At 40.0% G+C, this 23875-nt stretch overlaps 1 protein-coding gene across 3 annotated transcripts in view; it reads right to left on the reverse strand.

The window, feature by feature from the left end:
• Zbtb8a (zinc finger and BTB domain containing 8A) overlaps window positions 1–23875 on the reverse strand; it is a 52908-nt gene that overhangs the window by 23489 nt on the left and 5544 nt on the right. For 2 of the 3 annotated variants that reach the window (XM_004850865.3, XM_021263269.2), the window contains 2 exons: window positions 14578–14731; window positions 1485–2308 (listed from right to left, as the gene is read on the reverse strand). In XM_004850865.3, coding sequence (XP_004850922.1) covers window positions 1485–2307 — 823 coding nt within the window. In that variant the 5' untranslated portion in view covers window position 2308; window positions 14578–14731. The remainder of the gene's footprint in view (window positions 1–1484; window positions 2309–14577; window positions 14732–23875) is intronic. The other variant, XM_087215367.1, reaches the window with a different exon arrangement.

Genomic DNA, 23875 nt, shown 5'->3' on the forward strand with positions numbered 1-23875 from the left:
CGAGTCCTGGGATTATAGACATGCACCACCACACCTGGCTACACTTTTCTTTTTATTGAGCATAGTAGAATTATTAGATTTCAAGTGTAATAAGGTTGAACTCTCTAGACACAATCCAAAAGTAAAAGCACTTAATATTCAACCTTTTAAACAACTTGTTTTATTGTATGGTTTTGTTTTTTTTTTTGGTACCGGGCATCGAACTCGGGACCTTCTGCTTGTGAGGTGGGCGGCAGAATCACTGAGCTAAATCCCCAGCCCTTATTGTATGTTTTTATCTCTTGTCTTTATCTTTCATATACTTGTAATACTTTTTTTTTTTTTTGGCACTGGGGATCGAATTTGGGACCTTGTGCTTGCGAAGCAGGTGGAGGAACCACTGATATTCAAATCCCAAAGGCTCAAGGCTCTTATATAAAATGGTGTAGTATTTGCATAACTTCTTGTATACTCTAAATCACCTCTAGATTATTTATAATACCTAATGTAAGTGCTATGTAAGTAGTCATTATACTGTATTACTAAAAAATACACTGAGGGCTGTGGATTTGGCTCAGTGGTGCTGCCTCCTGCCTTGCAAGTACAAGGTCCCGAGTTCGATCCCTGGGACCAAAAAAAATACAATGAAAAAGAGCATATATTCAATCCACACACTTTTATATATTTAAAATTTTCTTCGGCTGGCCTCAAATTCATCATTTACCTCCCAAGTGCTGGAATTACAGGTTTGTCCCACCTGGGCAACTTAGCAAGCCCCTTTCTCAAAATAAAAAACATAAAAAGCCTAGGGATGTAACTTAGCGTTCAATCTCCCAGTATCACAACAAAATTAAATTTTAAAAAATTGACATGGCAAATGGAAAGCCTTAGGTTCATCCCCAGCACCACAGGGGGAAATGTACCTATGTTAATAAATTCTCCTACTGAGTGAAACACAGGAAACAACTATTTAAAGTGAAAATATATATACTCTTAGAGATTGAACCACTTAGAAAAAACTTTAAACATTTAACAGAGTTGTGCTGGCGGCACATGACTGTAATTCCAGCACTCTGGGAGGCTGAGGCAGAAGGATGGCAAATTCAAGTTCAGCCTGGGCAATTTAGAGACTTACTGAGATCTGTCTCAAAAAATAAAAAAGGGCTGGGACTGCAGCTCAGTGCAAAGGTTCTGCGTTTAATTCCTTGTACCACAAAAACAAAACAAAACAAACAAACCACATTTAATCCAGATACAGATACAGATTTGGAAAATCATAAACTTTGACCTCATTACTCTATTATTTTGACTGTTAAATGTATCCAACATTATACTGACTTAAACTCATGTTTTATGAAGTAAATCTCATTATAAAAGTATGGCTTTAAAAAAATCACTTAGTTCAACTTCCCATTAACACCTAAAATTAAGGGCATGTTGAGATAGGATTGATTTCTATAGAAGTTTGGAAATGGATTGAGGATACTTCTGCTCTTTTTGGGTACCTGGGAAACTCCTAGATGTGACATCAGATCCTTGACCATACTGATAGCCTACAGGACCAGAGTCCATTTCAGCATCAGTTTGGGCTTGGGCTTGTTCTTCAGATTGGGAGATGTGACTGGAAGAATTGGATGTTCGTGCTTCTCGTTTGCTTGACTTAAAATGAGTAACTTCAGAAGGCTGTGATAATCTCAAACGTTTGGCTTTTTTAATGGAATCTTTTTCATGCTTGGCCGATGGTTGCTGAGTGTTCCTCTGGGAGGCTGGATGATAATTATACTTATTCCACGACTTTCCACTTATTCCACCTGTTCCCTGGTCTGGGCTGAGGTGAGAATGTGGAGAACTGCTTCCTTCTTGCCAGCTGCTGCTATAAAAAGGGGAACGTTCTATACCATTGGAATTGACATCTTTATCTGAGAGACTGAAATAGCGATCTTTTTCTTTCTCACTAATGTCCAAGGAAGATTTAATGAAAGTCTTACATACACCAATGACATCAGTCATCTGAAGAAAGCTGGCAGCAGACATCACTTCAATGACGTTCTGCCCAGTAAGCGACAGTTTGCCGGAATAGACAAAGTCCAGGATAACTGTGAAAGTGTCAGGGGAGAACGCCTGAAATGTGGCTGTGGTTGGCTGACTTGTCTCCTTTGAATTCTGAGAAAGAAGCATTTTGAAGTAGCCACTACTAGCAAATAATACATTTCGATGTGCTTTGAAGACCTTTCCTTCAACCAGAATACTGCAGTCACAAAATACATCTTGCCTGCGCTGCTCATTCAGCTGTTCCAGCAGGTGAGACTGATGTGAGGAGATCTCCATTCTGCAGGGAAAGACACAGGTGGATACCAAAAATTAAATACCAATCCCTTTCCAGGACAAAGCAAGAAGATAATGATCAGAAGACTCCTTCTTTCCCCCATCAAAACAACTTTTCGGCCGGGGATTTAGCTCGGTGGTTCTGCCGCTTGCCTCGCAAATGCAAGTTCCATCCCGAGTTCCATCCCCGGTACAAAAAAAACCCAACCACTTCTCTTCTTGGAGAATACAGTCGTTAAGACACAGAAAATAATAGGTTTCATTCATCATTTAATATTATATTGTTAGAAAATTGTTTCAGCAGTCACACCTTGATTGAGCCTTCATTTATTTATTTATTTTAGTACCGGGGATTGAACTCAGGACCTTGTGCTTTCGAGGCAGGCAGTGGAACCACTGAGCTAAATCTCCAGCCCGAGCCTTCTTTTATATGCTAACCTAAGCAGTCATGATCTCAGAACCCAAGCCAGGCAGGAAATAAGTCCTGAGTCAGTGAAGTCAAAAATCATTCCCTTTATATAAGCGGATCATTTCCAATACTGTGTGGACACATCTAGCATCTCTTACTTTGAAAACAAACAAGCAAACAAAAACTTCTTAATCTCACATCTATCTCTGGCTACTCCATTTCTCTCTCCCAAACACAAAGTTCATTGAAAGACCTTTGTTTTGATATTAGTATCCACAGTCTTCACTTTTCCTCCTGTTCTCTTAAACTCAATCCTTTCGGATTTTCAACCTCATCCATCAAAACCAATCTTTTAAGGTGATTAGTAAAGTACATGTTGTCAAATCCAGTGGTTATTTCTTTGTCCTCATTTTACCAAGACAGTCAATCTCTCTTCATCCTAATACATTTTCCTCACTGGCAGGATTGCCACTCCTTCTCACTCTCCTTTGCTGGTTCTTCTCTGTTTTCCTCATCTCTAAGTGTTGGAATGCCCTGTGCCTCAAATACTTACTTTCTTTCTTATTTATGTGTGTGGTTTTTTTTTTGAGACAGGGTCTCACTAAGTAGTTCAGGCTGGCTTTGAACTCACTATGTAGCCCAGGCCTGCCTCAAACTTGTGGCAATCCTTCTGCCTCAGGCTCCCAAGTGCCAGAATTACAGGCATGTGGCACCACACTTGGCTCAGTATCTCTAATGAATACTGTGTAGAGAAGATGCCTAGGGATCCCATTCAGTCCCACAGGTTTAAACACCATCTTAGAGTTTATGACTCCTTTGCATGGAGCTACATCCCCAGTCCTTTTTTTTTTTTGTACCGGGGATTGAACTTGGGCTTGCACTTGTGCAGCAGGCGGTGAAACCACTGAGCTAAATCCCCAGCCCCCCGCTCCTTTTTTTAAGACAGGGTCTTAATAAGTCACTAAATTGCTCAGGTTGGGCTTTAACTTGCAATTCTCTGGCCTCATACTCCCAAAATGCTGGAAAAGATATGTGTCATCAAGTCTAGTTATTTATTTTCATTTATCTATCTCATTTCTTATGTTTGTCCTATTAACATGGGCTGGCTGCACCCATAAAGTATAGAACAATGACAACAGACATCACTGACTGAATGGGAACACTTGTAAAATTTCACCGTTAAAGATGTCTGGTGCCATGCCCAGTGGCATATGCCTGCAATCCCAGCACTCTGAAGGCTGTGGCCAGCCTGGGCTACAAAATGAGTTCGAGCTCAGCCTAGACTATGTACACAGAACTGTCTTTAAAAAAGAATGGGCTTAAAAAAATAAAGTAGGAGATATTAAGAAGAGAGGGGAGAAAACAAAAAAGATGGGCATGTGGAGTGTGCCAGTTATCCCAGCACTCTGGAAGGCTGAGGTAAGAGAATTAAAGTTTGAGCTCAGCCTAGGTAACTGGGCGAGACCCTGTCTCAAAACAATAAAAAAAAAAGTGCTGGGGATGTAACTCAGTGCGAGAGCCCTGGCTTCAATTCCCAGGACCAAAAAGAAAAAAAAAGAAAGAAGAAAGGAGGGGGAAGAAGTGAAGGAGAAGGAGGAAAAAGAAGGAGAAGGAAGAGAAGGAGGAGGAAGAGGTGGTATTTAGTATAAGAACTTGGCACCCTTTTGTTTCAATTTGTTAATTTTTCTTATTGTAAATAAATGTTAAACTTTATTTAGCTCAGTGGTTTTAGCTCAGGGATTTAGCTCAGTGGTTTCACCACCTGCTGCGCAAGCACAAGGACCTGAGTTCAATCCCCAGCACCAAAAAAAAAAAACCTTTAATAAATGCTTATTCTGTGTGCTGTGGTTTGGATGTGGTCTGAATGTGTCTGCCAAAGGTTCATATGATGGGAAGTTGGTCTCTAGTGTGGCAAGGTTAGGAGGTGGGACCTAATGGGAGGTTATACTAGGGCTCCTGCCTTTGGAAGGAACTGATGTAAACAATTCTTTTGGGAATTTGGTTACTTCTCACAAGAATGTTATAAAAGAGCGAGCCTGACTTCTGAATTGCTCTGTGGCTTCCTGTCTCACCATGGGTCCCGCTCTAACATAGTCCTGCCCCAACACCACTGCCATGATGCCACTGCCATGATGTGGCATAGTGTGTTTGGGGGCGGGGGTGGCTTGCCAGAGCTGGTGCCATGCACTTGAACTTCTACAACTCTGGGCTAAATAATCCTCTTTTCTTTATAAAGTCATGAGCCCCAGGTATTTCATCATAGTAATGAAAAATGGACAAATGCACTACCACTACATTTATTGCTTTTTAGCCTTGGTTTGTATATTAATTTCCAAGAGCTGCTGTAACCAAGTACCACAAACTGAGTAATTTACAACAGAATTTTATTAACAGGTTGGAAGCCAAACTAAAATCAAGTTGTCAACAGGGCCATGCTCCCTCAAAACCCGTAAAGGAAGAATCTTTTGCTATGTCCAGCTACTGGTGGCCTCAAGTTTTCTTTGGTCTGTAGCAGCGTAAGCCTAATGTCTGCCTTTGTCTTCACATGGCCCACCTGGTCCCTGTGCGCCTTGCTGTCTCACACAGCATCCTTCCTATCTTCACAATGTCTTCTTATAAAGACATGGGTCATTCTGGATTAAGGGCCCAATAACCTCAGTATGACATCATCTTTTTTTTTAACCTCACCTTAATTGTACCTGCAATGACCCTATTTCCAAATGAGTTACACTGGATTAGGACTTCATCATATCTTTTGGGAGGAACACATTTAAATCTGTTAAAATGATGGGCCGGGGATTTAGCTCAGTGGTTCCGGCACTTGCCTCACCAGCACAAGGACCCAAGTTAAATTCCCAGCACCAAAAAACAAAAAAACCAAAAAAACAAACTGTTAAAATGATATATTACACATTAATGGATTTTTTGGGATGATGCATTCTTGGAATAATCTACCAGTCTTTATTCTTCCACTTATTCATAAATCTTGCTTTTTTGGTTTTCCAATAATATTAGGTTGAACTATGTGATGAATTAAATGTTGATTCCCTAAAATGCATGTATATTTGGAACTAGGGAGGGTCTTTGTGGATATAACTAGTTACAATGAGGCACTTCTGGATTACAGTGGACCCTAAGCCCAATGACTAGTACCCTTATTAGTAGGAGAGAAGTAGTACAAATATACACAGGAGAGAAAGCTATGGGAAGAGGAGGCGGCGACAGGGATGATGCAGCTTCTAGTCAAGGAATGGAAGCAACCAGAAGCTAGCACGGGATCTTCCCTAGAATCTTCAACGGGGCATGGCTCTGCAGGCACTGATTTCTGACTTCTTGCTTTTAGAACTGTGAAAGGATAACTTCCAGGGTTGTGTTCTGTTTTGTTTATGGTACTAGGGATTGAACTTTATTAAGACCCTGTCTCAAGATAAAAAAGAGTAGAGATCTATCTCTGTATCAATCAATCAATCTTGATTTAAAATGAATTGATGAATGTGAAAAATATTTTTGTATTAACAGAAGAAACTGTAGCTAGTGAAAAGCTGGTATTTTCGTAAGTTTGGCAGACTATTTTTCTGTAAAGGGGCAGACTGGAATTACTTTAAGCTCTGTAAGCCATAGGTCTGTCACACCCACTCCAGTTCCACTATTATGTCACTCAATTCTGGCATAAGTAGAAAAGCAGCCACAGAAATGGCTGAAGGAGTGACCCATGGCTGTGATCCAATAAAGCTTTATTGACAAACAGCCACAGGCTACCCTTTGCCAACCCAAGCTGTGGACCTAGCCATGCCTTAAACTGTATCTAGTCTTAGTCTATTCAGTTATTTGAGCCAATAATGCTCCTTTCCTTAAGCCAGTTCAAGATGACTTCTTTTTCCTTATAACCAGAAAATCCTGATTTATAGTTATTTCTATAGGGTCTCGATGTTTTGATAATTTTCACCTATCAGTGCAGCCTTTTCCTTAAATCCAATGTCAATCCTGAAAGCAAAGTTGGTTTCATAGAGGAATGATTAATTGATGTCTACACAATTTCCAGTTCTTTTTCAGACATAAAAGTGTTATATAAATACTTTGGTTGTATTCTTAAGCTTCTCAGTATGAAAGTTAATTCCACAGAGGAAAACACAGAATTTTAGATTTTTAGTTTACATTTCAGTAAGAATTTGCTTTCTAAGCAATTTATGGAAATTGCAAGTGAGCAACAATACTGTTAAGTTACAAACAGTGGTCACAGTGTGCAAATTATTTAAACAGGTTCCCAACTAAGAGCTGCTAGGCAGTAGGATGATGTTTTACCTAAAAGTGAAGAGGAAAATTATTTACTTCTGACTGGAGAATTGAACACGGGCTCTGATCAATGGGAAGAATGATGGGGCCCCTCTGAGAAAAGGTTGGGAGCCATGGGAAATGACCCCAGCAGCAGGCTGTGTCAAAGGGCAGTCACAAGACTTGTTCCTACGTGGGAAGAACCCGAAGTTGGCAGTTGAGCTCCTGCTCTATATACTCTGAACAGGAGGCTATGATCTCAAGATAGGATTAAAGCAGCGCACACAGATCATAGAATCACAACCAGCGACCACTTGAAGGGGGAGAACAATCAAGGATGACTTCAACGTTTGTGGCCTGAGTACTGGCAGAACAAGGCTGTCATTTGTTGAAAGGGAGAAGAGAGAAAAGCATAGCTTGTGGATACTGGTATCAGGAGATCAAGTTTGGAGATGTTAAGACTTAAGAGACTTGGGCCAGGGATTTAGCTCAGTGGTTCTGCCGCCTGCCTTGCAAGCTCAAGGATCCGAGTTCGATCCCCAGTACCAAAAAACAAAACCAAACCAAACACTTAAGAGACTTGTAAAAGATAAGAGTGTACAGTTGGATAAATAAGTGGAATTGAGGAAAGCAGTCCAGGCTGAAAATCCTCAGCATATAGAATTTATTTAAAGCTATGGATTGCGTGCGATATTGCGGCACCTGCCTATGATTCCAGCACTCAGGAGACTGAGGGAAGAGGATCAACATGAGTTCAAGGCCAGACACGTTGAAGTCCTAACCCCCTACACTTATAATTATGACCTTCCAAAATACTTGGAAATAAGGTTTTTCAGATGTAATCAAGTTAAGGTCAAACTGGATTAAGGAGTAATGACTAGCATCCTCATGAGGAGGAGATTTCTAACATTATGACAGAGAAGACACACAGTGGGGAAGATGGCCATGTGGAGACAGAAGCAGACCTTGGAGAGATGCAGCTAGAAAAGTCAGGCACACTAAGGAACGCTGGCAGCCACCAGAAGCTGGAAGAGGCAAGGGTAGATTCTTCTGCAGAGACTTCTGAGGCAGCATGGGCCTGCAGACATCTTGGTTTCAGACTTTTCCCTCCAGAACTGTGAGAGACTAGATTTATGCTGTTGTGAGTCACCTTGCTTGTGATAATGTGCTACAGCAGCCCTGGCAAACTAATGAAGGTTTCATAGGTGAGGTGAGGCCAGATTAGAAACTGAAAAGGCAAGCAAGATTTCACCAGAAGAAAAAGAAGGAAAATATTCTAAGCAGAAAAAATAGTTTAAGCAGAGGCATCAAATGGACAAGTATGTTCAGAAAACAGAAAGTATGTTGGGGCTTGGGATTTAGCTCAGTAGTTCTAGCGCCTGCCTTGCAAGTGCAAGGTCCCGAGTTCGATCCCTGGTACCAGAAAAAAAAAATAAATTAAAGAAAGTATGTTGGTCAATATGGCCAGAGCACATGGCGCAAGACAGGTGGTGAGAGAGGTAGAACACCTTGTTTGCCTTGTTAGAGTCTAGGCTTGATTCCATTAGCACTGGAGATTCCTTGAAAGGTTTTATGGCTGGACATGGTGGCACATGCCTATAATCTCAGGTACTCAAGAGGCTGAGGTAGGAGAATTTAAAGTTTGCGGCCAGCCTGGGCAACTTAAAAACACCCTGGAAAATTAAAATAAAATGGGCCAGGCATGTAGATCAGGTATCAATGTAGATGATGTAGATCAGGTTCAATCTCTAGTACCACAGGAAAGAAAACAGGTTTTATGCCGAAGAGAGAGGTGAGTTGGTATTTGATCAGACTGCAGAGGTGTAAGAGGACAAGCAGTGAGACCAGGCAAGAGACAGCTATAACTTAGCTATAAATAATGGTGTAGGAACTGAGGGAGATGTAGGTGACGGGAAGAAGTAGACAAGGACTGAGTCAGGAGCCAGAATTGGAAGGACCTGGAAGTAGAATAAGTAATAGCAGACAGACACACGGGACACGAGCACACACAGAATGGATTTAAACACCACTCTGCTGCGGTCTACACAGACACTGCCTTACCTACAAAAGTGAAGTAGGTAAGAGCAAAGCACCGAGCCACCTGATGAAGTTCAAAGACTCAAGGAGACATTGGGACTGGCGAGCACTCAGCAAGTACCTGATGCGTGTGACTGTTTCTGAGCTGCTGTAATTATTACTCATCATTAATCACCAATAAGCTATAGAAGATACCTTGAGCTCAATGTCTTCTAAACTTCCTATTGCTGAGCTTGTTGTTGCTTCCTTTTTAAAACCACTCAAATTTACTCCATCTTTATCTCATCTTTTTTATTTTTTTATTTTATTTATTTATTTTTTGGTACCAGGGATTGAACTTGGGTCCTTGCACTTGTGCAGCAGGTGATGAAACCACTGAGCTAAATCCCCGGCCCTTTTATCTCATTTCTTGGGGATTACTACCATCCCCCTCGGTGCCTAATCCAGGAACCAGGAGCCATCCTAGTCCACACATCTCCCTTTCCCAGCCTCTACTTCTACATCCTGCAAATCTGGAGACTAAGTGAATAAGGAAATGCATGGAACATGTTGAAATTTTCCTCTGTAAATTGTTTTCAATCTCTTCTACACTCAGGATATTCCAGATGTTTGATGAATATTTACTTCCATCTTCTTGTGTATGTGTAATATTTAATACTTCTAGCATTTATTTGGTGTATATTGTGATGGAACTGTCTAAATTTTTTCTAAATAGCTAACTACACAGGAAAGAAGGAAGACTATTACAGTTTATATCTAGATGCCCTCCTAAAGCCTCATGCAATCATAGGCAGGACCTTTGGGAAGGTGACTGAATTACTGGGGTACAATGGCTGGCTTGCTGGTAGGAGGTAGGGGCTGGTCAGAAGAGGCGGGTCATTGTGGGTGTGACCTGAAAGGATATAGCTCTCCTCACAGCTCCTCCCTAGGGCTCTGCCTCCTAGGTGCCATGAGGTGAGCAGCTTTCCTCCACCCAGGCCCTTCTGCCTTGTTGTTTCCATGTTTAAAACTGCCAGACATGGAGGAGAACTTCTGAAATGTGAGCTTTTAGGTTATGGATGTTGGATATTGTGTTCCAATGAAAGTAACTGAAACAAAGGGTAAGAAAGAAAAAAAGAAAATGGCCCAGCTGGCTAGGTGCTAAGAGAAATAATTAGTAGTATTTATATTGGTCCTACAATTCAGGATTTGATTCTTAGTCACATACAGTCAGAAATCTGACTTTGTTCTTCTATGGTGAGAGAATTTGTTTCTTAGAGGCAAATCCCTTCCTGCTCCCCTTCCTCTTCCTCTTCTCTAATGAAACTCAAGCGTTTATGCACAGGTACATGTGTATCAGATATGTCTGAGTATGTGGTGGGCCAGAGATACACACTTCAGAGATGGGATGCCATTTTGTAAATAAGAATGAAAAACATAAACATGGAAAGAATAGATATTGCCAGGTGTGGTGGTGGACATCAATAATCTCAGCTATTCAGGGGCCTGACACAGGAGGACTGCAAGCTTGAGGACAGCCTGGCAATTTGGAGAGACTCAGTCTCAAACTAAAAGAATAAAAAAGAGCTGGGAGATAATGCAAAATAGGAAGAAAAGGTCCAAAGGGGTAGGGGTAGTGGGAGGGGCAGGGGAAAGGAAAGAAAGGAAAGGAAAAATGATGAGAAATGGAAAAAATGAAAATAAAGTCTTTGTAAATAGGGAAGGGTGGAGGGGGTGAAGGGAGGGCTAGGAATAAGGAAAAAATAAGAACCAAGATGCATTACATAAAGGTACAATTCCCAATGAGAAATGTAATTGTGTTGTATACCTAAAATGTACCAATAAAAGAATTTAACAACAACAACAAAAAAGAGCTGGGGATGTAACTCAGCCCTAGGTTCAATCCCCAGCACCACCACCACCACTCCCCAGCCATGGGATAGATATTTGTTTTCCACTGACCAGATATTCTCCTTTTTAAGTGATATGGAAAATAAATTATTAAGCCGGGCATGATGGCACATGCCTTTAACCCAAGCACTCAGGAGGCAGGGGCAGGTGGATTGTTTCAAGTTAGAGGTTAGCCTATGCTACATAGAGTTCAAGGCCAGCCTGAACTGCATAGTGAGACCTTGTCTCAAAAATCCAAGACAAACAAACAAACAAACAAAAAACAGGGAAAAGATCTCAATAACCGATAAGAGTTTGGTAAAATGGCATTATCCTGCATTGCTAGTAAGGGTTGCTATAAATGCAGAAGTCATATCAGTATTCTCATTAAAGAGCTATGAAAATGAAACAAACAAAAATAGCCATAGAAGTTCCAAAAGAAAATATGGAAGATTTTATAAACTCAGAGTAGGAAACTTACAATTTTGGGGGGGGGGGGCAGGGTCTCACTTTGTAGTTCAGACTGATCTTGAACTCACCATGTAGCTCAGGCTGGCTGCTAACTCAAAGAGATCCTCCTGCCTCAGCCTCCTGAGGGCTGGGATCATAGCCGTGTACCACCACACCTGGCATAATTTTCACTCAAATTACAGAAGGCACAAAAGAAAATACTGGTACATTCGATTACAAAAAGATGAAATTTCCATGGGGCAAGAGACCATCATATTCAAAACTGACAAAATATAAAAGTGTATCAGAGAAGAATGTAATTTTTTTTCCTTTTTTTTTCGCAGTACTAAAAATTGAACACAGGGCCTTGACACTGAGCAATGTTTCCAGCCCTTTTTAAATTCTGAGACAGTATGAGGGAAGCCCTATTCAAGCCCTTGCTAAATTGGTAAGTTGGCCAGGTTGGGTTTAAACTTTCGATCCTCCTGCCTCAGTCTTCCAGAGTGCTGGATTTATAAGCATGGAACACTATGCCCTGTTGAGGAGGTAATCTTTATAATACACTCCAAGCTTTTAGGAAATTGTAAGAAAAAGAATAACAGAGAAAACAGATGACAGTTTACAAAAAAAAACACAAAAAAAACCCTGCCTCTAAATCAAATAAAAAGATGCTCAACTTTACTCGTAAAAATAAACTACACTTTGGGGGTGGGATTTTGGGTTCAATGAGCATTCACCTAGCATATGTGAGTCCCTGGGTTCAATTCCCAGTACTACCAAGAAAACAAAACAAAACAATAAACCAAAACTCAATTAATATTGACAATGCTATGGGAAAATACTCTTAATCACTCTTCTTTCAATTAGTGGCGCTTAGCCATTACTGGTCAGTCCGAATATAAAATGATAGAATGTCTCAAAATAAAAATAAATAAGCTAGCATGGTGCCTATAATACCAGCAATCTAGGAAGTTGAGGGAGGAAGATTGCAAGTTCAAGCCTTGCTTAGGTGACATAGTGAGAGTATGTCTGAAAACAAAAAAGTAAAAGGACTGACATATAGCTCAATGTGAAGGCCCTGGATTCAAGTCTCAGTATTAAAAAAGAAAAGCAGCTATATAGACATATATAAAAAATATAAATAATCAGAAACTCTGGAAGGATTAATAAGAAACCTTGACACTGGTTGCCAATTGAGGTCTGGGAAACAGAAGACAAGGACAAGAGGGAGACTTTATTCAGCATACTTCATTAATATTTTTTGGGGGTGGATTTAGCTCGGTGGTGCTGTGCCTGCCTTGCAAAGGCAAGGTCCTGAATTCAATCCCTGGTACCAAAAACAAATTGGGGGCGGGGGGGAGGTTGAATCATACTCAGAAATAAACTCTTTTTTAAAGTCTGTCAAACAAACCAGTGAATTATTAACTATTAATCACATATTTAACCATATGTAGCCTATAAATCAAGATTAACATACTATCCTAGGAGCTCCTAGAGTGATGAAAACTGTGTCTTTAATCAAGATTCATGTGCTATATGAACAGGTGAGGAGTTAGCTTTCTGATGTGAAAAGTAAAGAAGTTGTTTTTTATTGGGAGAGAGAGAGAGAGGAGAGAACCAAGCTACTGCCAGGTGAATAGCTTTTCTACTTTCTATTGCAATTGTTTATCTGGTTAATGGCTTGAATGCAGTGATGATGGCAGGAATGGAAAGGAACAGATGTAAATAACATGAATGGGAAATAAACCCATGGTTTCTGATGGCTGACTGGCTGTGGAAGCCTAGTGAAAGAGAAGGATTTAAAGTCTAGGTATTCAGTGGTATCACAAACAGAAACTGGGAAGTCTGGAGGAAGAGCTGGTTTAGTGGAAAAGCAATGGCCTGGGTTTTAAGTGCCTCTGAGTTGAGTGGGAAATCAGCTCAAGATGGCAAGAAGGCTGCTGAAAATGCTGATCAGAGGGGCAGTGAGGCTTGAAAACAGAGGTGTATGAGACACCTGCAAATAGCAATAAGGGTATTGGAAGGGATGAAACACTGGCTGAGATGAGAACCTGGAGGACTGCCCACAATTGTGATCAGGATGGGGAAGAGAAGCCAGTGTCACAGGGAAAGACAGGGAGAATTAGGAGAGCATGTGACACATTAGCCAATAGTGGGGAGTATCAAGAAAGATGCAGTGAAGGGCCGAGGGACAATAATCACAGTAGCAATATGTGTTATCTCCTCTAGTTGTCACTCATAGCAAGCAGTCATGCAGGTGGTATTACTATAACCATTTTACAGAAAAGGGCATTAACTCAGATGTGTCTTCAAAGCCTATAAGGTAACTTTGGGAGATCAGAATTCTGACACTAATTTTACCACTAAATTAGCTATGTCCACGGGCAAGCAACTGCCTTTCTAGGCTTACCTCACTTGATAGCAAATTTAAAGAATTGATATAGATCATCTTCAGTTCTTAGTAATATGAATGTTTGGTTAAGGTAGAATGAAAGAAATATATACACAAGAGGCAATGAATTAAAAATTTAGCCTATATTCAGAAGGATAAGCTACGCTTCTTTAAGAAGTTACTCAAAATAAAGATGTCATTAAAAATTAATGAGCTGGACATGGTAGTGCATATCTGTAATCCCAGCACTGCGGAAGGTAGGGGCAGGAAGTTCCCAAATTTAAGCTCAGTTTGGGCAACTCAGAAACTTAGCGAAACTGTCCCCAAAAAACAAAACAGGGCCAGGGATTTAACTCAGTGATTCTGGCGCCTGCCTTGCAAGCACAAGGTCCTGAGTTCGATCTCTGGTACCAAAAAACACCTCCAAAACAAAATAAAACAAAAAACCCCAAAAACAAAACAAAACAAAACCAATATGTGAACAAGGACAGAATGCTGAATGTTCTAAGTTTTGGTTGTTTTTGCCCAGTCTGGTCTTGAACTTATGGGCTCAAGTGGTCCTCTTACTCAGCCTCTGAAGTAGCTGAGACAACAGGCATGTGTCACTATGCTCAGTTAGATGTCAAGTGCTTTATACAGTGAAATTTCAAGCAATAAATCTAGTCTATGATATATAAAATCAACAGTTGCAAAATCCTACTTTTATATATTTCGTTAAGTGAGATACAATAATAAGAATTAAAATTTCTCACCCGTGGTCTGGAGGTATAGCTCAGTTGTAGAACAAGTATTTAGCATGTTCAAGGTCTGGGTTTCAATCCCACAAAAAAAACAGTTTTCATACCTGGAAATTTATAAATGCTGCTCTTTCGTTCCAGTTTTAGTATACGTGCTACCGAAGCGAGCACTATAAATGCTGCTCCTGAAACCCTGTTAAGTCAGTTGAATGAAATAAAAAAAGAAGATTCCAAAGCAAAGTTCACGTATTGAGGACTGTCCTGTGGAAAGAGAAAATAGCTATTTATAATGCACTTTTGCAACAAGAGGCAAACATGTGCTAAGGTACACAGAATGTTTATTTAAATAAATTACATGGAAGGCTGTATTCTATAAGATATCTATAGGTACTTTTTATCAGCACCCCAAAAATAGGTAATCTGAGCCAAAGATGGTAACACAGGCCTGTAATCCCACCACTACTGAAGGCTGAGGAAAATCCAAGTGTGAAGCCAGCCTGGGGATCTTAGTGACTTAGCTGGTGATGTAGGTCAGTTTGAAGGCCCTTGGCTCAATCCTACTAGTATAGTTAGAAACAAAGGAGGTGAGAGTCACTCCCTTCCCTCCATTCAACTGTGAACATCACACTACCCTAATGGTTATCCATGCTTCCATTGTCTCAAAAGAGGGTACAAAATAAAATAACCAAAGCCTAGGAGATCACCATGCCCAAGCTGGCAGAACACTGACACCAGTGAGAGGTCCAACAGGAGGCACCTAGAGTTGGAGGTGTCTGATCCTTTAAATACTGGAAACCTGAGTTACCGAGGGGCCCCTTTTCTCTTTCCCCTTTTGCCTATTCCTGCTGCTACTGTCCTGTGATCTTCAATAAACGTAGCTACTTACTACATACTATGGGGTGCACATTTGGCAATTCTTTTCTCCTTGTACATGAGAACCTGGACTATTTTTGGCCTATTCAACTGTAACATTAGCACTGCAAAACAAAACAAAAACGTTTGGCCTCAAATTGTCCTGTTACAATTCTTGGGCCTTCACACTGGGCAACATTGTCAGCCCTTTTTTCTTGGAAGACAGGGTTTCACTAAGTTGCTAAGTTGTGCAGGCTGGGTGTGAACCTGTGATCTTCCTGCTCCAGCCTCCCAGAATGCTGGGACTGCAGGCATGCGACACCACACCTGATCCTAACCTCAGCATTAAAGTCTGCAAGGCATTTTCCTTGCATGCTCAAAGCCCAAGGTTTGATCTCTGGGGGAAGAAAAGGTATTTAAAGTCCACAAGAAGAGATGTTTCAATATTAAAATATGTCACGGCAAATTAAAGCAACATACACATTTTTCTTAAATTCTTTTATTGGTACATTTTAGGTATACAGTACATTTACATTTATCATTGGGTGCTTGTACCTGTACATGATGTATCTTGGTTTTTATTTTTTCCCCATTACCTGTGTGCCCTTCACCCCCTCCACCCTTCCCTATTTACATAGACTTCATTTCCATTTTTTTTTCTTTTCTCATAATTTTTACTTTCCCTTCTTTCCTTTCCCCTTCCTCTCCCACCACCCCTACCCCCTTTGGACCTTTTCTTCCTATTTCAAATTATCAATTATTCATTTTAATCATTTTAATCCTTATTTACACTTTCAGTTTCTCACACTAGAGAAACTATTCGATATTTACACATGTGTCCTATTTATTTCACTTAAAGAGTATGGCCTCAATATGCATCCATTTATCTATAAATGTCTCTAGTTTTTCATTCTTTATGGCTGAGTAGTATTCCATTTTATAAAAGAACCACATCTTCTTTATCCAGTTTCCAGTTGATGGGCACTTAGGCTGTTTCCAAGCTTTAGTTACTATAAATTGTCCCGCTATAAACATGGGTACACATATATCACTGTATGATTCTTTTAATTCTTTTGGGAAGATACCCAACAGAGGAATAACTGTGTCAAATGGAACCTCTAGCCCTAGTTCTTTGAGGTATCTTTAATACTGATTTCCACAGTGGTTGCACCAGTCTGCACTCCCACAAACAATGGAGAAGGGTTCCTTTCTCCCCACACCCCCGCCAGCATTTGTTATTGGTTGCTTTGGTACTGGGGATCAAACTCAGGACCTTGCGCTTGCGAGGCAGGTGCCAGAACCACTGAGCTAAATCCCCAGCCCTATTGGTTGCTTTCTTGATACCAGCCATTCTCTCTGGAGGGAGGTGGAATCTGTGTTGTTTTCATCTGCATCTCTTGAATGACCAGTGATGCTGAACATTTTTTCATGTATTTATTTGCTGCTTTTACTTCTTTGTCTGAGAAATGTCTGTTCATTTCAGATGCCCATTTTTTAATTGGGTCTTTGAATTTGGGGGGGTCTGATTTGGGTCTGATTTTTTTCAGTTCTTTATATATTCTAGATAGTAGTCCTTTGTCTAAGGTACAGCTAAAATTTTTTTCCCACATTGTAGGTTGTCTCTTAGCTCTGTTGGTGGTTTCTCTTGCAGTGCAGAACCTTTTTAATAAGATGAGATCCCAGTTGTTGATTCTTTGTGCTAGTTCCCGCAGTACTGAGGTTTTGTTCATAAAGTCTTTTCCTATGCCAATGTCTTCAAGAGTTCTACCTAACTTATCTTCCAGCAAGTTTAGTGTTTCTGTCTTAATATTTAGATTTTAAATCTACTTCGATCTTAGTTTAGTGCATGGTGATAGGTATGGGTCTAATTTTAATCTTTGGCAGGTTGAAATAGTTTTTCCAACACCATTTATTAAATAGGCTATCTTTCCTCCAGTGAAGATGGTTGGTTGGTTCCTCTGTCAAAGATGAGGTGGCTGAGTAAGTCTGGAGTTGTTTCTGCATCTTCTAATCTATTCCACTGATCCTTGGGTCTGTTTCTTTGCCAGTACCATGCTGTTTTTATCACAGTAGCTTTGTAGTATAGTTTCAAGTTGGGGATTGTGATACCCCCAGCCATGTCTCTGTTGCCTAGAACTGCTTTTGCTATTCTAGGTCTCTTCTGGTTCCAAATGAATTTTTGGATTGTTTTCTCTAGTTTTGTGAAGTATATTGTTGGGATTTCAATCGGCATTGCATTAAATCTATATAGTAGTTTTGGAAGTATGGCCATTTTCACTATGTTGGTTCTTCCTACCCAGGAACAAGGGATGTCTTTCTATTTTCTTATATCCCCCTCAATCTCCTTTTTCAGAGTGCTGTAGTTTTCAGTGTAGAGGTCTTTTGCTTCCTTTGTTACATTGATTCCTAGATATTTCATTTTTTTGGATGCTATTGTTTCCCTAATTTCTCTCTCAGTGAGTCTGTTATTTGTATACAAGAAGGCTATTGTTTTTTGAGTGCTGACCTTATATCTAGCTACTCTACTGAATCTGTCAATTAAGTCTGGAAGTCTTTTGGCAGTTTTTTGAGTCTTCTATGTAAAGTATCATATCATCAGCAAATAATGACAATTTAACTTCTTCCTTTCCTATCTTTATTCCTTTTATTTCTTTCTCTTTTCTAATTGCTGTGGCTAATGTTTCCAGAACTATATTGAACAGGAGTGGTGATAGTGGGCATCCTTGTCTTGTTCCTGATTTTAGCATGAAAGTTTTCAGTTTTTGACCATTTAGTATGATGCTGGCTGTTGGTTTGTCATAGATAGCCTTAATCAGGTTGAGATAAAGACCCTCTATTCTAAATTTCTGTACGGTTTTTATCATGAATGGGTGTTGGATTTTGTCAAATGCCTTTTCTGCATCTATTGAGATGATCATATGGTTTTTGTCCTTGACTCTGTTAATATAGTGTATTACATTTATTGATTTACATATGAGCAACATACTTTTAATTCTGACAATAAAATAAACTTAAGACAACAGACTGCTTAGAGGCAGCCCTGCAAATGATGCCTAAGCAGTAACGAAGGTCCTACTGTCCTCCATCAAGTGCCATCAATGTGATTTGCAAGACAATCACACAGAATAGTCGAAAAATTCAATGTCTTAAAAGCTCTACAGTTAACAGAAATGGGAAAAAAATCCTACTAAATATGGTCTAGAAAGACAACTGTAGTCACCTAGATCTTTCTGAAGTTTAGCAGATTGTACCAGTGTCAATTTATATCTGCAGTTGTAACAACTATTGCCATTTTAAAAACCAAAGTCAGTTTCTATTGTATTCCAAACATTCCATTACAAAGAAAAAGATCTGTTCAACTAAGTTTTTCATCGACTGTCAAGTGTTTTAAAATGAATTTGATATTTGTTTTTTATACGGTGGCAAAATTTCATATTTATTTATTTTTAAATTTTATTTTATTTTCTGTCCTGGGGATCGAACTCAGGTCCTTGTGCTTGTGAGGCAGGCGGCGGAACCACTGAGCTAAATCCCCAGCCCGAAATTTCGTATTTATTAAAGATAGGAAAAAGCAGAAGAGTAAGGGAAAAATGGGCTCTGCAGAGCAAGTCTGGGCTGAGTAAAAGGGAAGAAAATATAAAAATAAAAAATACACACTAGAGTGCAGGCATGATAGCCTAATTTGATATGTTAAGCCAATTAATTAAGCTAAAAATTCCCACCAACCAGGCATATTAACTCTTGTCTGTAATCCCAGCACTCTGGGAGGCTGAGGCAGAAAGATTGCAAGTTTGGGCCCAGTCTGGGGAACTCAGCAAGATCCTGTCTCAAAATAAATAAAAAAGGACTGAGGAGTTGCTCTGTGCAAAAGCCCTGGCTTCCAGTCCCAATACTAAAAAAAAAAAAAAAAAAAAAAAAAAAAAAGCAAGAAAGAAAATGCAATGTGTTTTAGAACTGTATTACCACACATTTTTGTGGCCTTGAGAATGCAAACTTAGGGCCGGGGATGTAGCTCAGTGGCTCTGTGCCTGTCTGGCAAGTGCGAGATCCTGAGTTCAATCCAAAAAAAACCCCCAAAAGAATCTTTAACAGAATGCTAACTTATACAAAGGTAAACACACACACACAAAATTTTTTTAACACAAAAAATTTGACCCATATTTGGGTACCCTGAGAGAGAGTAATCATTTTAAACTACATGTATACCTAAGGATAGCAAAGCTTTCTTTAGATACAATGCTTGCCATTTTCCAATTTCAAATGTTATCTCATTTATTATGCTCTAGGAACCAGGGTGGCTGTTATTCAAATGAGGAATATTTTATCACACAAGAGATTTCAGGGAAATGAGATCTGTATAAGATGTGCAACCTAAAATTCTAAAGTTTTAGTATTTGGAATCAGATTACTATTTTTTTTTTTTGGTACTGGGGATTGAACTTGGTACCTTCTGCTTGTGAGCCAGGTGCCAGAACCACTGAGCTAACCCCCCAGCCCAGATTACTACTCTAACAAATATATATAATATATCACATTTTTTAAAAAATTTAGTTTTTTTATCCCATTCCCCCTCAAGCCCCCTTCCGTCCCTATATACAAAAGCTGTTTCCATTTTTTCCTTCTATTTTCACTTTTTTTGTTGTTCCTTCCTTCCTTTCTCCCTCCCTCCTCCCTTGTTCCCCTTCCCATCTGAACACTTTCTTCCCATTTCCCAACATCCATTATATATTTCAGTCCTTATTTCCAATTTCAGCTTCTCACACCACAGAAACAATGCGATATTTAAACATGTGTGTCTGATTTATTTCACTTAAGAGTATAGCATATATATTAAGAAGGCCTTAGGTAAAATTATAGTCTGGATTGGCTTGCCAAAGTGTGTTCTGATGGTGAATCATAAATTGCAGACTTTGGAATATATCTTCCACCAAATATTCTGAAAGTATAAGGATTTCATGTTGTACACTGTCCAACAGTACCAGTGAGAAAGAGGGAACTGAAGGTTACACAAAGCCTCTGTCATACTTTCCATGTTTCAGACGGTTTCAAATGCAGCTGAGAGCCACAGGACTGACCCAAAGATGTGGAGATTTTCTGGAGAGTTAGAAAAATAATTCCAAGAAAGCAATTTCAGAGCCAGGTGTGATGGTGCACGCCTATAATCCCAGCACTTGGGAGGCTGATGCAGGAGAATTGCCCCAAGTTGGAGGCCACTCTGGGCTACACAATGAGTTCAAGGCCAGCCTGAACTACATAGTGAGACACTGTCTCAAAAAAAAAAAAAAAAAAATCCCCCAAACAACAAAAAAACACAATTTCATCTTTTGCTTGTTTTTTGTTTTTGTTTTTTTGAGGCACGGTCTCACTATGTAACCCAAACTGTCATGGAACTCGAGATCCTTTTGCCTCAGTCTCTTGAGTGCTGGGACTATGGGTACGCACCAATCACACTTAGCTATAGTTTCATCTTTTAATAATTAATTTTATACTGTTAGGAATTCCATACAGCTATGCATAACTTCTTCTATTTGTATAAAGTCCTTTATTCTATTTTTATGAGAAGGGCAGCTATTCAAACTGAAAGGCAAAGTGCATTCATTTGAGAGGTAGTCACTGAGCACCTACTCTGTGCCAGGGTATACCTGGCCCTGGGAATACAATGATTGACTCATTAAAGGTCAGTGCTCTGAGGATGGGGTAAAATGCTTTGCCCAGCATGAGTTGAAACTCAGTCCCCAGCACAAAAATGTCAGTCCTCTCTAGCCGCTCAGCATCCATCAGGAGAGAGAGACAGAGAGGAAGAAAGGCCCTTTTAAACAAAGTTATAATGCACTAAAGAAAATGTTCCTGATAGGAGGGAACTGCAAACACAAGGAAGCAAATGGCTGGGCCTGGAAATATCCAAAGGTTTGCAACAGGCACATTTGGCCTAGGTCTGGAAGGATGAATAGAAGTTCATACTTCAAAAAGAGGCCAAAGAGCATTCTAGACAGAGAACAACTAATGCAAAGACACAAACAGCATATTAAACAGTGTGACCTCTTCAGGAAGCAGAAGAAGTTTGCTCTGGTTACTGACAAGACACATGGAGGTATAGTGGAAGACGAAATCAGAAAAGTATGCAGGAGCCAGATCTTGAAGCCCCTCTACTTTTGCAGGTTCTGGGGGCACTTTTTTTTTTCCAAAGGGAGCACTTTTTATGGAGGTTAGGGATAACATGATTATAGGCCTACGAATGACTGGCTGTATGACAGTCAAGTTATTTAAGCACCAGTTTCCTTTCTGTAAAATGAGGATGCTGTCTGTTAAGAAGCTCTAAGGACGTCTGTTAAGAGGATAAATACAATAATACCTAGAATAAATAAGTAAAGCAAGAGAGAAAGGATATTTAACTCCATCAGTCACTAGGGAAATACAAATCAAAATCAAGAGATAACCACTCCATACCAGCTAGGGTCTTGCTTTGTAATGCAGGCTATCCTTGAACTTGCAGCAATCCTCCTGCCTCAGCCTCCTGAGTACTGGGATTACAGGTTAATAATTTTTTTTAAGAGTAGGAAAATTTATTGGAGAATAGAAATGGGGAAGAGGAATAGCTCCTGAGAGACAGGAGGTGTCCTGAATGGGTTGCCCATACTTTTTTTTTAACATGAAAATAACAAATGTTGGCCAGAAGATGGAGAAATTAGAACTTTTATATACTGCTAGTGGACATGCAAAATGATGTGGAAGTCTGACAGTTCCTCAGATGATTAAACATAGACCTACCACATGCCCCTGCAATCCCACTGGTACATCTATATCCAAGAGAAATGCAAACACTTGTCCACATAGACTGTACCTGAATGATTATAATAGCATTTTAAAATTATTATTATTTTTGGTATCAGAGATTGAACTCAGGACCTTGTGCTTGCGAGGCAGGTGGCGGCACCACTGAGCTAAATCCCCAGCCCATAGTAACATTATTATTATTATTATTATTTTTGGTACTGGGGATCAAACTCAGGTCCTTGGGCTTGTGAGACAGATGGCAGAATCACTGAACTAAATCCCCAGCCCAGTAGCATTATTTTTAACAGCAAAAAAGGTAGAAGCAACAGATGTGTCCATCAGTGGACAAATGGAAAAACATAATGTAGTGTATCTGCAAAATGGGATGTCATTCAGCCATAAAGAGAATTAAGTACTAGCTAGGTGTGCTAGTACACAACTATAATTCCAGCACTCAAGGAGGCTGAGGCAGGACTGACTCAGTGAGACCCCGTGTCCAAATAAAAAATAAAAAAGAAACTGGAGATGCAGCTCAGTGTGAAGGCCCTGGCTTCATTCCCCATTGGTGGAGGGGGGGGATAGAGAGGCACAATAAGGTAACAGGAAAGAAGCTTAAAAAAATTATTCTAGTGAAAGAAGCTAGTTACAAAAGACCATATATATGATTTAACTTCTATGAAATGTCCAAAAGGGGCACATCCATAGAGACAGAAAGTAGATTCAAGGCTATGGGGGACTACGGAGACATGTGATTGGGGACTGACAGATACTGGGCATGGTGTTTCTTTATGTAGTGATGAAAATGTTCTAGAATTAGAGGGTGGTGATGAGGGCACAACTTTGTGAATACAACAAACTCTAAACTGTTCGCTTACGAGTGAATCTTGGGGGCCGGGGATTTAGCTCAGTGGTGCCTGCCTCTCAAGCCCAAGGTCCTGAGTTCAATCCCCAGTACCACACACACACACACACACACACACACACACACAGAGTGAATCTTATGGTATGTGTTGAATCTCAATTAAAATGCAAAGCCAATATTTGGGTAATTACATACTAGGCACTGTACTCTGCACTTTATACTTATTATTTTACTTCAGCCCTCACAATAACCTTAGAGGTAGTACTGCCGTGATTCTCACTGAATAGGTAAAGAAACTGAGACACAGAGAAATTAAAAGAAAATCTCCAAGGCTGCACCATGAGCAAGTGAACAGAGATTACAATTCAGGCTGACTGACCCCAAAGCTAGCACACCTACGTCTTGGACTCCTCTGCCCACCATAACATATGCAGAACATCTAGCACAATGCCTGCTATGCAGCTAAGGCTCAATAGATATTAGGAATTATTGATACATGATCCAACTTGGATACCCAAAATAAGCCTGAGACAATAGAGGCAAGGACCAGGAAGACTGATTAATGACCTAATGCAATTGTTGAAACAAGAAATGGTGAAGAATTTATTAAGAAAATGGTAGTGAAGGGCCGGGGATTTAGCTCAGTGGTTCCAGCGCCTGCCTCACAAGCGAAGGTCCCGAGTTCGATCTCCGGTACCAAAAAAAAAAAAGAGAGAGAAAAGAAGAAAATGGTAGTGACGATAGAAGGAACAAAATCCAGGAACTTTTTCAATAGGAATTATTCAATACATTGAGTCAGTTACATCTTGATAACATTTATATCTACAGTGTTTTAACATAATCTACAATCATACGAGTACTTTTTTTTTTTGGTACCAGGGATTGAACTCAGGACCTTGCGCTTGCAAGGCAGGCAG

The sequence above is a fragment of the Heterocephalus glaber genome, unplaced genomic scaffold (genome assembly GCF_053883595.1).
Source record: "Heterocephalus glaber isolate CG9 unplaced genomic scaffold, H.glaber_assembly_v1.0 deba00001452, whole genome shotgun sequence".
Lineage (NCBI taxonomy): Eukaryota > Metazoa > Chordata > Mammalia > Rodentia > Bathyergidae > Heterocephalus > Heterocephalus glaber.